This window comes from Sinocyclocheilus anshuiensis, unplaced genomic scaffold, assembly GCF_001515605.1.
Source record: "Sinocyclocheilus anshuiensis isolate Anshui unplaced genomic scaffold, SAMN03320099.WGS_v1.1 scaffold714, whole genome shotgun sequence".
NCBI classification, from domain to species: Eukaryota; Metazoa; Chordata; class Actinopteri; order Cypriniformes; family Cyprinidae; genus Sinocyclocheilus; species Sinocyclocheilus anshuiensis.
Genome location: NW_015546068.1, coordinates 247,436 through 258,119, shown reverse-complemented (window position 1 = coordinate 258,119; position 10,684 = coordinate 247,436). Strand labels below are relative to the sequence as shown.

The 10,684-nt window shown below is 35.8% G+C and overlaps 1 protein-coding gene across 1 annotated transcript in view; it reads right to left on the bottom strand.

The window, feature by feature from the left end:
- LOC107699618 (septin-2A-like) overlaps nucleotides 1–7,687 on the bottom strand; it is a 30,188-nt gene extending 22,501 nt beyond the window's left edge. The window contains exons 1-3 of the mRNA XM_016500937.1: nucleotides 7,337–7,687; nucleotides 7,202–7,248; nucleotides 6,231–6,348 (exon numbers count right to left, since the gene is read on the bottom strand). Coding sequence (XP_016356423.1) covers nucleotides 6,231–6,323 — 93 coding nt within the window. The 5' untranslated portion in view covers nucleotides 6,324–6,348; nucleotides 7,202–7,248; nucleotides 7,337–7,687. The remainder of the gene's footprint in view (nucleotides 1–6,230; nucleotides 6,349–7,201; nucleotides 7,249–7,336) is intronic.
- Nucleotides 7,688–10,684: the final 2,997 nt, after the last annotated feature.

Here is a 10,684-nt window from a genome sequence, read left to right as displayed (position 1 = left end):
ATATATATAGTCACTGAATAAAATTATTATTATTTATTTATATTATATTTATTTATATTATTAGTAACTGAGTGTCATTGATCAATTGTCATACTCAGATTTTCTTGCTTCCACTGAATAATCATAAAAATCAGGGCTGATGATGTCATTAATTAAAGCAAAAGTGACGCCAACCACATTCTCAAATAAATATTTTTTCACACAAACTGAAGTGACACCAACCACATTCTCAAATAAATATTTTTTCACACAAACTGCAATTCTGACAATATAATTCTTAATAAAATCATCTGTGTTAATCAATATAAATAGATGCATTTTCACAAGCACTCTCCGACTTTCTGACCCCACTGTGTTTTTAAAAACAACAAGGCTGGTAATGGTTGGCAAGGGCACAATCTCGCACACATACAGCACGAGCTGGTGCTTTGGTACCTTTCTCCCATTGAGCCAACCGAAGGGACAAAGAGAGGAAAGCTTTAATAGTTTGTAGACTGAGATATGAGCTTGATGGGGATTGCAGCATGGCAAACATCAACAATAACATTCAAATTCACACAAACACAACAATGCAACCCACCAAGCGCACCTACAATCTGGCCTGTGGGAATCACATTGAACTCTACTAGAGAATACGCGCCCCAGATGTGCGTCAATTCGGCTTTGCTTCTCACACGGACGAGATCTGCTACTTTTACAGTAATACATTACTGCTACGACAGGAAGTGAGAGCTACCTAAACGTCTCTCGAGTACTTTATACATATCATGGTTTTATGACCTCACTCCGGTCTCAGATAAGCAGAAAACACTGCTGCACACTGCTGACCCGCTTTCCCTGCCAATGGGCCTGACACATTACAGGAAGGCCATATTGTTCTACACAAGCTGCTTCCCCCTTTCATGATGGTGCGAGAAAGATCGCAGATCTCTCCTGTGAGAGAATGAGAGCGAAGCTATCACGGTGAGAAAGTGAGGGTGAAAATCAAACAAATATCAGTCAGGACACAATGAGTTATTTGTCATTCTTACAGCAGGATTTTGGGAACCGGCATCATGAAAGAGAGCGGGAAATACTAAACTGCTGACTTGCATTTCCATGTAAGTCAGAATCGATGATTGGAAGTTGCGTCCAAGAGTTTACCTCAGTCTTCTTGGGAAAAGATAAGGTAGAGAAAAATTTGAAGGGTGTGTTCCTCCTTTTCTGATAATGTAAAAAAAAAAGAAAAAAGGATTCAAGCATTTGTGGAGGTACCAATGAAAAGAACAAGCATTAAACTTCCTCCAATTCATTCACATTAACATTCAGGTTTGATGGAGCAATTTCCTAAATTTAAGTTCTAAACAATCAAAGTTTCAAGTAGTTGTGGGTTTCTCAGCAAATGGGAACCTCTAGTTTGTTCACAAAAAGCTTAAAGGAATAGTTCAGCCAAACATGCATATTCTGTTATTAATTAGTGAGAATGAGATTTGACAGCGATAGAGAAGAGAAAGATTTATCATGAATAAGGACCTAAATTTGAGGCTGTTCCACAAAGAAAGATAATTTACAGTTCTGTTAGGGTCAGTAAGATTTTTTATATTTTTAAAAGGCGTCTCTTTTGCTCATCAAGGCTGCATTTATTTGATCAAAAATACAGTAAAATCAGTAATATTCTGAAATAATATTACAATTTAAAATAACGGTTTTCTATATGAATATATTTTAAAATGTAATTTATTCCTGTGATCAAAGCTGAATTTTCAGCATCATTACTCCAGTCTTCAGTGTCACATGATCCTTCAGAAATCATCCTAATATGCTGATTTGATGCACAAGAAACATTTCTGATTATTATCAATGTTGAAAAGAGTTGTGCTGGTTTATACATTTGTGGAAACCGTGATAAATGTTATTTTTCAGCATTCTTTGATGAATAGAAAGTTCAAAAGATCAGCGTTTATCTGAAATGCACTGATACCACTTGTTCCAGAACGAGTTCGTTACTTTTATTTTCAGAATCAGAATCAGAATGAGCTTTATTGCCAGGTATGTTTACACATACGAGGAATTTGTTTTCGTGACAGAAGCTTCCACAGTGTAACAGAATGACAGTGACAGAACAAAAAACACAGATAATAAAAAATAGAACAAGTAAATAAGGAATACAAATATATAAATTGACAGTTGTATGTGCAGGTATATTACAATAGACAGTTTTTGTATGTACAGGTACTGTATATTATGTGCTTTTTGTTTAGTATATTATATTTTTATATTATCTGTATAGTATATTTTTGTTACTTGCCGATATCTGATATCGTATTTTCACTGCATTTGTAATTTGAAAAAATAGAAAAAAAAGAATCATGTTAGCTGGCTTCATTTAGCAAACAGATATTTCCTTCAGTTATTTTCACACTTAATTTTACTCGTTAAAATGTGTTGTACAAGCTTTTGTTACTTTCACGGTTTATTTTATTGCTTATTATACATAAATCTCGCAACAGCAATGAACATATTTTCTGAAATATAAGTCACGATTTTTATCATCAGAAACGTGCTGTGACTTACATTCCAAAGCGGCTCATATAATGCAATTAACGTCGAGCAAGCAAAACATGCGCAAAGCATTTCTACACTCTAAAAAATGCTGGGTTAAATACAACCCAGTGCTGGGTAAAATAGGGACAAACCCAGCAATTGGGTTGTTTTGACCCAGCGGTTGGGTTACTACTCAATTGCTGGGTTTGTCCCTATTTTACCCAGCACTGGGTTGTATTTAACCCAGCATTTTTTAGAGTGTAGGCTGCTACTTTCACTTTCGCTTTTAAATCAAGTCGTGTATGCTGGACGTTTAAAATAAATGTTGTTTATAGTGAATGCCCCTATCATTTTTGCTTGTTTAATATTTAAAATTTAGTTTTAATCCAAATGATGTGTGTGCATCTTTTTTTTTTTGTCTGGACACAGCACTTTTCACACGCTGTGTGGTATTGGAGCATTTGAATGAGTACGAGTACAGGAGCGCATTATCGTTATCGGTGCACCCCTAATTATAAATGTCTTTACTGTCACTTTTGATCAATTTAATGTTTCTTTGCTGAGTAAAACTGTTGATTTCTTTCAAAAAATGGTAGTGTATGTATGACCTTAAAAGACTTGGAATATAATGCATAAGCTGTATGGACTACTTTTATAGTGTTTTATGGTATTTCTGGTCCTTTTTGGAGCTTAATAGCATGTGATCACTGTTTAATTTATTTAATTGTTATTATATGAACAATAATCAGCATGAACATTCTCCAAATCATCTCCTTTGTGAAGCAGCAAAGTCATGTGTTTGAAACGTGATCGTGAGTAAATGAGTTTTCATTTTTGCTTGACTCCCTTTAAAACAACAAAACAGGCATTAATAAACACAGCAATGTGGGAATGTGGATCAAAATGTGTTTTGAAATTACCTGCAGGAAGAGAAAACTGGCATCTAAGGAGCGGGCGAATAACAGGAACTACTAAAAATACAAGCATTCAGTATCCAAAGCCCTGTCTAAAAATGGACCAGCATAAGCAATGAAGCCCTGTGACTTTCTGTGTGTTATGAGCCATCGAGGAAGTGTGACAGAAACCCCACATGTGTACAGCAAAGAACACACACACTGACTTGGGTCATCTGTTAGGGTCATTTAGCTCGAAACGGCTGACGGTGGAAACCGTTTAACTGATCTTTCCTTGCGACTTAGATGGACGTTCATGCAATGATTGCAGGATGTGGACTAGATTCCATCAGTCTTATCTAAAACGGACCATTTTCAGTAATGAGGCGATGTTTACATGCACGGACACACACATAAAAGACGCTGACAGAGGTCAATTGGGACGTCTAATCAGAACGGCCTAACCTCAAGATATAAATGAGAAGAGTTCAGTGACTACAGGGCTTTATTTCTTGTTCATACTAGTGAAAGTCACTGATCAGCAGGTGTCTGAGGGTTTAACAGTGGTTTAGGTTAGTGAATGTGGGGGACGGAGGACAAATTGCCACACTACTGTCTTGTTAAGGCTCTTTTGTCATGTAAAATCTAATGACGTGCAACATGCTGAGCTACAGGAAAAGGCAGAAGACTTCACATTATATAAAACAACACAATGACTACATAGCACATTTTTCTTCTGTAAACAGACACACAAACCTAAGATGAAAATGACTAGTGTTAAGGCAACTACTATAGTTAACCAGGTTGCTCACTTAAATTACAGCCATATTATTTATGATACACTACCATTCAAAAGTTTGGGGTCAGTAAGACTTTCTGTGTGTGTTTTTTTAAATAAACTAATACTTTTACTCAGCAAGGGCAGATTAAATTGTTCAAAAGTGACAGTAAAGACATTTATAATGTTACAATTTCTAATCTAATTACAAACAGAACTGAAAATCAAATTTCAGATAAGAATCCTGAAAAATAAAATGTTTTTTTTTTTACAAAAATATGAAGCAGCTCCACTGTCTTCAACATTGTTAATAATCAGAAATGTTTCTTGAGCAGCAAATCAGCATATTAGAATGATTTCTGAAGGATCATGTGACACTGAAGACTGGAGTAATGATGCTGAAAATTCAGCTTTGCTCACAGAAATAAATTACATTTTATAATATATTCACATAGAAAACAGCTATTTTAAATTGTAATAATATTTCAGAATATTACTGATTTTACTGTATTTTTTATTAAATAAATGCAGCCTTGGTGAGCAGAACAGTTTTCTTTCAAAAACATCAAAAAAATCTTACTGACCCCAAACCTTTGAATGTTAGTGTGTATATAATGTATGCACCTACATGATGCTTCACATTTGTGTTTTTAAACCCTCAAGAATTCTTTTTTTACAAACGGAGGGATGAGTAATACAGTAATAATGAAACCAAAACTTTTAAGTCAAACAGAGGCGGTGTATGATTCAAACACTGGCAACATAAACATCCACCATTTGTAGTCATTAACATAATTGTGCTCAAAGCAGCAGCAGAAACACTGAACAAGCTCCAGTGCTCGTGTTGATCTGTACGAGCTTCCTGTGCGATAACCGATAATGTCCCAAAGAAGTGGAGCCAGATACACGCCACATAATCACCGTCCTACTTAACCTGCGGAGCGTGCAGGTCGACACACACCTGACCCCGCTTCAGACACAATCCAGAGGGTGTGTGAATGCATGAATGCATGTACACACTAAGGCTGTCCAAAAAAAAAAACATTTGAATTTCGAATATTCGTCGAATTAAAAAAAAACAAAAAAATCCACATTTTTGACCAATTTTAGGTCAGCGTCAGCCATCAAGCAGCCTATCAGTGGCGCACGAAATGCTACGACGATGTAAGTGTCATTGCATTTTAATGCTTTTGTTAGCTTGTCCAGTTGAACCCACTAGATGCGGCGCTGCTACATTGTTCATTCAATATATTGCGGAAAACGAGAGCATCAGTGTGGAGAAGAACAAAACTCAAAACTGAAACCAAGCCGTTCACACAGAACGCATATTTATCACATTTTCTAGAGGGACATCTATCAGCGTTGCACTCGCTTCTGGCACAAGAGAGCGGCATGTTTAGAAAGCCATGTCTCGAGACTTTATGGCGGTTTTTCCCCATCCCACTGTATCTCATGTTTTTAAATAAAGAAAGTAGCATACTCTTTGTGATTGGTTTTCGGTCCTTTGTATTAAATTACATGCATGGTGCTGTTTTTCTTCTTCTAATTGTTTAAGCAACTTTATTAATTATATATGGTTTATAAACATTATTTTAAACATTATGCACTTTTTTTTTTTTCAAAGATAGTAGTGTTATTTTATTACTCTTTGAAGAAACGTGCATAATATTTTGCGCGATGCGTCCTCTTGTGGCCTCAGGAGAGAAGCCAAAAGCTTTTTTTCCCCTAACTGAAATTATGCCTTTTAAATTCGAATATAATTCAAATTTTGATAATATTTAAGTAGAAAATTCGAATTTAGTTTTTCAGTCATTTTGACAGCCCTAGTACACACCCCACGCTACAGTAACACACTGTCTGATCACCAAACACTCGATGCACTAGTAAAAAGTGTTTCTCATTGTCTTAATGCTGTAATCAACACCAACGAAGATCAAATATAACATCTGTTGTAAGTTTTGTGGCTTGTTGTCAGCTAGTCATGTGGTCAAATGATCAGTTGTGCTTGTTGTAGACAGAGCGAGTCAGATCCTCACCCTTCTCTTGAGACGGTCTCTCTCTCTCAGCGTGAGCGTGTCAGCTTTGGCGATCACAGGGACGATGTTGACTTTGCTGTGGATTGCCTTCATAAACTCAACATCCAGAGGCTTCAAGCTGGGAAATTAAGCACAAATGGAAGCACAAATCACATAAAAAAAGTGTTTAAATGTTTGGGGTCAGTAAGATTTGAATGGAATTAATACTTTGATGCATCCTTACTAAATGAAACTGATCAAAGTTAAACACATTTATAAAGTTACAAAAGATCTCTATTTCAAATAAACGTTCTTTTGAATTCCTTCAAACAAAACCATTCATAAATGTTTTCAACATTGATAAAAATAAGAAATATTTTGTGAGTGGCAAATCAGCATATTAGAATGATTTCTGAAGGATCATGTGACACTGAAGACTGGAGTAATGATGCTGAAAATTCAGCTTTGACTCACTGGAATAAAATTCCAAAATATATATTCAAATAGAAAACACTTATTTTAAATTTAAAGTACATTTCAGAATATTGGTGATTTTACTGTATTTTTGATCAAATGAATGCAGCCTTGGTGAGCAAAAGTTTCAAATATATAAAAAAATCTTAACAACCAGAAACTTTTTAACAGTAGTATACAAATTTATGAGCCCATGAGAATGAAAACAAAACGATATGTCCAGCAAATTTCACCCTGAAATGATGTGATGTGACTGTTTGGTTGCAATTTTTCCTGGCAATTCATGTCAGCAATAAACTTTTCTCCAAGGCCACCGAACATTTAAATCATCATGCTCAGTGTGAACAATTAACGTGAATTTTCACTTGTGATTTTATTGTCTTTTAATTTCTCCGAGGCTTGTTTTACACTTAATGTGAATAGCATGTATGTAAAAAATCAGCTGTAATTTCTGATGGAAGATTCATGTCACTTTTAAACTTAAACTTTAAAGTGCAAAGTTTTTATGTAATTTTCACCTGTGGTTTTTGTTGGTGATTCATGTTGCTTTAATGCATAACTTCTGCTGTAAACAGGCCTTAACATTTAACATCTGCAAGAATAAAATTTTTATTGACTGATGATGAAAGGCAGAACATGTGCAGGTGTTTTACCCGTGTCCAAACGGAGAGATGAAATAAAAGCAGCAGTGCACTCTGTTGTCAACGATGTGTCTGCGGTTCAGTCCGCTCTCGTCATGCAAGTATCGCTCGAACTGATTATCAATATACTGGATGATCGTCTTAAAGCTGTCGAACAGAATAAAGCAGATATCAGAGAACAAGCTGAAAGGAAATGCTCAGACATAAAAGCTTGTGATTGTATTAAACAAGTGCATTAAACAAGCATCGGATGCGGATCTCAGCTGAACAAAACCATAATCTAATCATGAGATATCTGGATGCACTTAGAAATGACAAACAGCCACTGTCCAAATAAAGCTTATCAAAACGCTCCACAACATCATGTTTACAGGTTCCTGTCCAGCATAGACGGACCACATGCACCAGTGTTAACTTATTTTCCATGGAGATCTTAGTATAGATTTTAATAATATTTTGATATTTTTAATATTTAATAGTTTTTATTTTAAATGTAATTAAATGTTAGTAATTTAGTTTTTTGTAATTGTTATTAGTTTGAGTTTTTGTTTACATATTTATAGTTTTTAATCTTTTTTATTTCAGTTTTAGTTTTTTAGTACATGAGGTTAAATAACAAAACTAAAAAAATAAACAATTATTTATTTATTATTATTATTGTTTTCTTTTTTTTTACAGTTTTAGTTTTTTAGTACATCAAGTTAAAGCTAAAAATGAGAAATGCTGACTTGGCTGGAATAATTTTTAAAAATGTTTTTCTATTTTATACACACGTGGTCAGAATTGTTGGTACCCTTGGTAAATATGAACAAAGGCGGCTGTTAAAATCTTTTATTTAAAAAAAAATCACAAAAATGTAACCTTTCATTGGAGAATAAGAATTTAAAATGGGGGGAAATATCATTATGAAATAAATTATGTCTAATACACATTGGACACAATTACTGGTACCCCTAGAAATGTAATATATAAATATATTTATAAAAACATATAAAGTTATTGTTAACTATAATTAGCCTAACTATAATTATTGAATGCATCAACTCTCAGTTCTCTAAAGCCTCGCCACCAGCTTCCCTTTTGCTCTACAGTCTCCTGACTTATCTAAACACCACATTCTAAACTAAACTAAACTAAACTAAACTAAACTAAACTAAACCCCTAACCAGAACTAAGCCACTTCTGTGTCTTCTGATAGACCTCATGCATGAATTGGGTTTGAGACCGCAGCCTTATCGAGAGGTTGAAGGAGAAGAAGACATGACATGACAGTAGGTAGGTAACATGGATGGCACATTTTCATTATCAGCCTGAGAAGTCTGTGGGTGAGAGATGGGGAGGATATTGTTCTTTCAAACAGGCCGTTCCCAGCATTCCTCAGCAACGCTCAATTACCAATAGAGCATCAAGAGACAACAGCTGCCTCCAGTCTACAGTCAAGTGCCATTGTGTAAATAATCTGTTATGCAGATACACAAACACAAAACATCGGGTATTAAATTAATAATCAGTCCGGTCTACCATTCAAGAGGTCATGGTTATATGCAAGTTCTAATTTAATGGTAGATATCTGTGATAATAAACAGCTAGTTCACCTATCTAAGAGACACAACAGCAGCACTAATGCAAGTGCACTCAAGAGTAAACACACATTATGTTTAGGGAAAATGAAACGTTGGAATGGGCCAAGATGGCATCTGGCCGAGATCTACTGCTTTATTTTAAGCAACAGATCTTTAATATGCATGCTGTGATTTAGCTGTTAAGACAGTTTGGATGGTAGAAAACTTAACATCGCTAAATGCATCAACTTTAAAGCAACATTCAAACATAATATGATGCATGCATGCAAATTTTTTTGTTGTTGTTGAGAATTCTGCCATTAGCATTGCGTTTCTAATATGCAAGTTAAAATAGTCAAAAAATTTTAATTACATGACAAGTTGCCTGAATTTGTTGTCCATCTAGCAGTTTTTGAATGCAAGATGATGTCTAAAACAAAACGTTTTTCTTTAAAAGTGCAAGTGCTTGTTTATTTTTACAATGAAAAGTTGCCTTGATGTTTAGTTATCTAAAGTAATGATGTTCAGAAGTGTGATTTAGGTGTCCAAATAACTAAGAAATTTTCAGATTCTATGTATAAATAAATGAGTCAGTTATGATGGACAATGTACAGTTATGAATGTTTTAATTGTTCAGGCTGAATATAGCCTGTGGGAAAAAACAGTTCTTGTGCCTGGCTGTTCTGGTGGTCGGTTGCTCTGTAGTATCGTATTGGCGTTTCGTCCAGACGGATCCGGCGTTTTGGGAGTCTGAAACCGCTATCTTTTGAAACCGAGTCCCAGAGTGGATAAATCTGAAAACGACACCCTTGCGTTTTCGCGTGTACAGCCAATCCGTATATTTTGTGAAACGATAATGTCATCACCCCACGTCTCAACCCTAGTCAGACTCCGCTACGTCATGTAACAGCAACAACAACAATTGCAGACAACATGCTTGTGTTCGTGCTGCAGAAACTAAAGAGCCTATTAGCTTTACTAAAGCAAAATCAAAAATTACTAATGCAAAAATGTTTGTATACAGTGTGCAAGGTTTATGCGCATGCTCCAAGTCTTCTGCTCCATTTTTAGTGTATCTCTGTGGCAGAATTACAGCGCCAAATACTGGTCTGGCTTGTATACTACGTCGTTTTGAGTCGGTTTCAGTAGTTTCGTGTGTCCGCAAATATTTCTTGAGACGACACCGTGTTTATGGAATTTTATTTTTTTTACAACGAGGAAAAAAAAAGGATCGGATAGGATAAGCTCTGGCTTTGTGTGGATGTGGTCTTATTTTAGAACCGGGTCTTCTGTCTTCTGAAGGCCCGGTTCACATCCTCGACACAGACCTTAAGCGCAGGTTGAATGGTGGGTGAGGGAGGGAGTGGGGTTGCAGGAGGGGTAGGTGAATGTGTGAAGTGCAGATCAGAGCGGGTGTGGGGTGTGAGACTGGGTTTCTCAAACCGGCAGTAAAACACATTCAGATCGTCAGCCAGTTGTTGATTCTCCACAGACTGCAGGGATGGTGTCTTGATGTTCCTCAGATCAGTCCATACTGATGCCGGGTCGTTGGCTGAAAACTGTTTTTTCAGCTTTTCAGAGTAGTTTTCTTAGCCACTCTTCTTCTTTTGTTAGTCTGTTTCTGGCCTGGTTGTACAAGATTTTATCCCTACTTCTGTAAGCATACTTCTTGGCATGACGAAGCTGTTTGAGTTTCCCAGTAAACCACGGTTTATCATTATTGAATGATAGGAATGTCCTGGTAGGAATGCACATGTCTTCACAGAAACTGATATATGAAGTTACAGTCTCTGTGAGC